Source organism: Sinocyclocheilus anshuiensis, unplaced genomic scaffold (genome assembly GCF_001515605.1).
Source record: "Sinocyclocheilus anshuiensis isolate Anshui unplaced genomic scaffold, SAMN03320099.WGS_v1.1 scaffold553, whole genome shotgun sequence".
Lineage (NCBI taxonomy): Eukaryota > Metazoa > Chordata > Actinopteri > Cypriniformes > Cyprinidae > Sinocyclocheilus > Sinocyclocheilus anshuiensis.
Genome location: NW_015539821.1, coordinates 1 through 6,598, shown reverse-complemented (window position 1 = coordinate 6,598; position 6,598 = coordinate 1). Strand labels below are relative to the sequence as shown.

Genomic DNA, 6,598 nt, shown 5'->3' with positions numbered 1-6,598 from the left:
AGACCGATGAGCTTTGTAAAAATCGACGCGTTTCAAAAAGGCGGGGCATAGAGGAGAAACAATAATGTACAGTATGTGGAAAATAATGTGTTTTTTTAACTTTAAACCGCATAAACACATTTCATTACACCAAATACACAAAATAATGTTCTTTTTAGCAGCATCATATGACCCCTTTAAATTGATCAAAAGTGACAGTAAAATATATTTATATTGTTACAAAAATGTAAGAAAAAAAAAAGTTCCCACAAAATATTAAACAGCTCAATTGTTTTCAATATTGATAATAATAAGAAATGTTACTTGAGCAATAAATCAGCATGTAAGAATGATTTTTGAAGGATCATGTGACTGAGGACTAGAGCAGTGGCTTCTGAAAATTCAGCTTTGCCATCCCAGGAATAAATTACATTTTAAAATATTTTAAAATAGCAAACAGTTATTTCAGATTGCAATAATATTTCATAATATTGCTGTTTTTATGGTATTTTTCATCAAATAAATAGTCATGGTGAGCATAAGAGACTTCTTTCAAATCATTAAAATTGTTATTTATATATTAATATTATTTCAATTAAAATGTATACATTTTATTTGTTTGCCATGTAATTTAATTAATAAAACTAGTAATGTGATAAATAGGGTTAGGGTTAAATGTATGTAATTTTATTAATTATTGAACAAAATAGAATGAATAACTAGAATTTTTTTTTTTTTTTTTTGCAAGAGAGAATGTCTTTGCTGGAATGAAGTATGTTATTTGTAGCTGTTTGGATGTTACACCCTAAAATAAGGGGCAAATTGCATCCGTCCTTGAAATGCAGTTCTGTTCCCTTGCAGGATGGTTCCATAAAATTAGGGTTGCCAACTGCCCTATATATTAAGTATAGAAAATCTGCTAATTTTCTTTTTGGTGAATGTTTTGAGGCTATTTTAGTCTACATTTAGACTGGTTTATCTTTGCCTTTATAGGTCCCTCAAGTGGGAGACGAGATGGAAATTTGTTTGAGGCACAGTTCAGCTCCCCACAAGGGGTGTTTATAAAGGGAGACACGGTCTACGTGGCTGACACTGAGAACCACCTTGTTAGAAAGGTAAATCAGCAGAATCAGGTCAAGCTACTTCTCCTGCTGGCAACTCTAACCCAAATTCACTCTGATTGGTGCTTGAAAAACCGCTTGTGTCTGTGCTCAATAGAATCTGACTTTTTTTCCCTTCTCTAGATCAACCTTTCAGAAGGAAAAGTCTCAACCTTAGCCGGCACTGGCGTTCAAGGTACAGATAAAGAAGGCGGTGCACTGGGACCACAACAGCCAATCAGCTCTCCCTGGGATGTTACCCTTGGCAACGCAGGTACTTTTACTATTCATCATCTTCTAGTACACTCTGCTCCTTCCTTTAGAATTAGGATCACTCTGTTTTCTTTTTTTCTACCTTGCTCATAAAATTTAATATCTTGTGAATCTGCGTTTCATTATTCTGCTGCGAGCATTTTATGCATCCCTCTGACATCTTCCCTCTATCTGTCTTGTCCATCTTGGAATCTTTAATCAGGTTGTTCTCAGAAGTCTTCGCTTTGTAGATACCACACTCGCCTTTGATTTTCACAAGTGTGTAAGGTGAGGGGTGCAAAAAGATCTTTGTTCTGCTAAAATGGCCTCTTGTTGTTTGGAAGCGGGCCTGGAGTAAATTGCAGGGTCGGTCAGTTGCTAACCAGAGACACAAAGCTGAATGTTGTGGTGTTGCCTGAGTTAAACCCACAACCCCAAAGAAATAGAAGGTGATATGATCAGAAAGCACTCATGTGGCTGTGGTTTCTGATAAATGGTGCCTCTAACGAACTGTTTTCATCAAAGATTGCATCTTTTTGTTTCACAGTAATATCTTTATACAGACCGGCCCTGGACAAGATGTCCCACAGGTCTAGAAAATTAAATTTAACATGCTTCTAAAACATAATTAAAATTCCTACTTTATATTTGAAGGCATTATTTAATCGGTACACATTATTCAGTCATATCGCTCCATTAAACAGCTAAAGAAATGGATGTGGCCAGCATTAGCTGAGAGAGAGAGAGATGTTTAAAGTGGTCTGTGCAGTGTGTGTTTGATTTAGTCAGCGTGTGTTTGGAGCACATTCATTGATGGTCCCCTCTGTGCATTAGGTCTGTTCCCTGAACAGTCGGTTGCTTTCTTGCAGGTTCTCCTGCTAAGAAAATAAGATATTGCTGTATCCTGTTCCTTTATGCATCTGCTTTTGTCCCTGATGCCGTTTTACTTTTCTTATTCCATTTCATTTCCCTTTCTTTCTTTTTTCCATTTCTTTCCTTTCATTTGTCTTCCTGTCTTGTGTCATTTAGTGCAACAGTCATTTTGAATGTTTGATTTAAAGTGGGCATAAAATCTGAATTTCTTCTTCTGAAATAAAATCTTCCTCCAGTTAAAAAAGAGCATTTATTAACGAAGCCACAGATGCTGCTCTTTCCAGATCGTTTGATTTCTGAAGTCAGAAAGTTGAATAAATTAACATTTACACATCAATAATGCATATTCTATCCGAAATGGTAAACCGGGTTAGAACATATGACGTTTTTCGGAAACACACCAGTAGATATTTATTACTATTTTTGCATGAATTGTTTCATACCATAGTGTTTACAGACAGGTAAAGAATCTTTCTATCTATATCTGTATTGTGTGTGTGTGTGTGTGTGTGTGTGTGTGTGTGTGTGTGTGTGTCTGTATTGTGTGTGTGTGTGTGTGTGTGTGTGTGTGTGTGTGTGTGTGTGTGTGTGTGTGTGTGATTTTATGGCGTTATATAATTTTGTTTTAAAGAAAATTGGAGCTCAAGTAGGATGAGATGCTAGGAACAACATGCTTCTTGAAATTCGTTTGTCCGATATCTACTGTAATATTTGCATTTTCCACTTCATCATTCATATTTCCTTAACCATCTGTCTGGTTTGTATTTGCCTTCTTTCACTCGTTTTCCACCTTTGAAGTTTAATTGTTATATGGAAATCCTGCAGGATGTCTTTGTCATTCATCAGAAATTTCATCTACTTTGGCTCGTTTACCTTCCATCCATCTCAGATCCCTTTGAAAACCTGCGTGAGGAGATTTCTGCTCCCTTCCTCTCCATCTCAATTTTTCTCCCTCCCTTTCTCCCTCTGTTTTCTTTACTCTTCTTTCCCTCTGTCTCGCTCTTTCATGAATGCGAGTAGTTAGGCTCCAGCCCAGCAAAGAAATTGTCTCAGATAAGCGCAGTACCATTAGAGGTCTATTGTTAGACACAAGTACAAAACACCTCATTTTTGATTCCTCAAAGAGAAATCGCAGCACAATGCTCTCAAGTATTAGTGCCCCTCCACACGGTACTTAAACTGATTTGTAATGTAAATTCATCAGTTCAGGTTACTCTGTGCTGGACACCATAGGATACTTTTATATTTTCAGTGCTCTAAAGCCTTTCAGTACTTTGTCTTTTGCCACATTCCACAAATGGAATACAACAACAGGGTCACTTTTGTATTGTTTTTTTTCCATAAAGGGTCAGTGAAAGGAGGCAAATCTAAACCTTTAGAAAACATTTTTTAATCAAACTAAATACATTTAGGAAAAGAGATCAAATTTATTATTATTATTAATTTATACTTAATATTATTTGTTATTATATACTTATAAAATATTATAAACAATATACAAAACAAAATAATAAATATATTACATATTATTCATATTAAAAATAAAAATATATTTTTTTTTTTTTTTTTTTTTTCTTTTAATAATATTAAAAAAAAAAAAATATTTTTTTTTTTTTTTTTTTGTCCTGTAATCAACTTTAGGCTCCTTATTTCTAGGGTGAAATATTGAAGTAAATTTATTGAAGTATTTTATTTATTTATTTATTTTTACTTTTCCACAGACCAATGGTTCTCTCTATAGTATAATATGGAATTTTTGCTATTATTGTTGTAATGGGACACATTTGTGGGACAGGTGGTCGAGTCAGACACCTACATCAGATACCATATGTTACTGGATATGAATATAAGCAATGTCTCATTTACATTGTGGAATGACCTTGCATGCATGGATGAGATCTAATAAAGTGATCGCCATGCAGCCAAAAAGGATCAAATATGATATGAAGTTTATGCGAGTTAGAAGTTGACAACTTGTTTACTCGTTTCATGCGTTCTCGACTAAGAATTAGTTCTGTTATTTTTAGCAAGATAATCAACATCAATATGTTGTAAACATATAAGCTGTTTACTATTTGATAGCGTGTGTACATGTTTATGCAGGTGGTGATGTTTTGTGGATAGCCATGGCAGGAACGCATCAGATCTGGGCTCTCTTCCTGGAGGACGGGAAGCTTCCCAAAGGGAGGTGAGCTCTTCTCCCAGTGTTCTCCTCAGTTCTGTACAGACAAGGCAGGGTTCAAGTAAAGAGGCCACGGCACTGCCCAAGTGATGTCATTTTCTGGGCAGCCACACAGTTCACTGTTGGCGGAAATCGTTCTGATCGTCCTGATACAAAATTAACTTGGTGTGCTGTTCGCAAATGTAACATTTCTCTTGACGTTTTTAGAGCTGTAGCGAGCACTGATAACAGCTTTAATATCTCAGGAAATAATTAATAAATATAATGATTTTAAGACTTTTTGGTACCATTTGCCAGAGATTTTTTGGGGGGGTCTCTTACATGCTATTAGATCAAAATTGCAGTTATTTTGTCACAATTCCGGCTTTTGTTTTAGAGTCAGCCAAATTAAGAGCAGTAACTGTTCCATATAATCATTCTAATCAGACTTAACCATCTTTATCTAATGCCTTTTCCAGCGACAGCAAAAAAGGAACATGTGTGCGCTTTGCGGGCAGTGGCAATGAGGAGAACAGAAATAACGTGTATCCTCATAAAGCGGGTCTGGCCCAGCCGTCAGGCCTGGCTCTTGCCCCGACAGAGCCCTGGGAGTGTCTCTTTATCACTGACAGTGAGAGCAGCACCATTCGTAGCCTTTCGCTGAAGGATGGAGCAGTCAAACATGTGGTGGGGGGAGAGAGAGACCCTCTGGTAAGCCCTGCCTGCCATGTTTACAGGTCTGAACAGTTGTAACATGTCAAAGATATGTGTTTTTCACCCATTTTTGTTGTTTTGCACCCCGTAATACTGATTAAAGTGATTAGATACCGATTAGATTTAATTTCTTTTATTTCTATTTAAGTTTTAGCTTTTGTAACTTTAGTGCTTCAACTTGTTTTATTTTAGCTCATTTTAATTAGTTAGTTTTTTTCTTCTAATATTTATATATAGATTTTTTTAGCAATTTCATTGATATTATTTAAGTCACTTTTCACCCAAAAACAACAATACTATGGGTAAAAAGCTCAGTGTAGCACAAGTTTATAAAAGTTGTCAGTTTAAACAAGCTGTTTTTAAGTAAATTAAAGCTTATAAACCTATATAGAGTCCAATTTATTTGCAAGTTCTTTATACATTATTAGCCAGGTTCATGCAATGATTTATAATCCAGTCAGATACCAAGAAAGAAGTTGGAAGGAAGAAGGTGTTTAAAGATGTCTTCTTGAGAGGACTCTGCTCTTTGGTCAAGCAGACCTTTATTTCTTCTGATCAGTATCAGATAATTTCTCTCTCTACTGAGCACTTTGTCTTCCCCGCACATGCTTTATAAGGGAAGGAGTGTGTGGAAAAACACACCACATGGAGAGATTTGAATTTTTATGGGGTCATAAATTATCACAGTTTATTACATGCCACATTTGTATGCGGTGTAAAGCACTTTTTTGTACAAGTTTGTTTGGCACTACAAGATCCCAAAGCTTATTTGTAATGCAAGGAGACGTTTAATAAAAGTCATGGAGCAATTTTTATCACTTAATGAACCTAGGCGATTTGAATGAGAAACTATTTTTCTCCATTGCTTGGAGCAGTCAAGACATTTTTCAGATCTGCTAGATTTCCAGAGTTTTCTTCTGGCAGAGAATGAGAATGGATTGGGTTTCGCCATATTTGGTCACTGGAATTAATGAGCTTCTTTTTTCTTCCCTTGTGATGTTCAGTGACTTATTTTGAACATTAGACCACCGCAGCGCTGTGATTGAGTAAATATACAGGGCAGGCTCATTTATACGTTCTCAAAACTTTGCACCAAAGCGTAACGTTTTTCGCATGGGTAAGCGGTCAAGAAATCATGCATGGCCTTTAAAGATTATGTTTTCTTTTTGCTTGAGCAGAACCTGTTTGCGTTTGGAGACATTGATGGTAAAGGCATAGATGCAAAACTGCAGCATCCATTAGGAGTGTCCTGGGATGAGGGCAGCAGCCTCCTCTATGTAGCCGATTCTTACAATCACAAGGTCAGTCTTTCTGCACCAGACACACTAACAATGCACTGAAGTCCCATTGAGTGACTTTTATTTTAAAGCTAAAATACATTAGAACAAAGTTGGGGATTGTTGAATTAGTTAAATAACTTGCTAAATTAGTAAATGTATTTACAATATATATATATATATATATATATATATATATATATCTAGGCCTTGTACAGTTGCATAAAAAGAATTGTTGATTT

General features: G+C 35.8%; 1 protein-coding gene across 1 annotated transcript in view; it reads left to right on the top strand.

Annotated features, from left to right (window-relative positions):
* LOC107684116 (NHL repeat-containing protein 2-like) overlaps positions 1 to 6,380 on the top strand; it is a gene marked incomplete at its 3' end in the record, with an annotated part of 15,400 nt that extends 9,020 nt beyond the window's left edge. The window contains exons 4-8 of the mRNA XM_016480332.1: positions 973 to 1,094; positions 1,224 to 1,353; positions 4,308 to 4,392; positions 4,845 to 5,076; positions 6,258 to 6,380. Of these exons, the coding sequence (XP_016335818.1) occupies positions 973 to 1,094; positions 1,224 to 1,353; positions 4,308 to 4,392; positions 4,845 to 5,076; positions 6,258 to 6,380 (692 nt within the window). The remainder of the gene's footprint in view (positions 1 to 972; positions 1,095 to 1,223; positions 1,354 to 4,307; positions 4,393 to 4,844; positions 5,077 to 6,257) is intronic.
* Between the last annotated feature and the right edge of the window lie 218 nt (positions 6,381 to 6,598).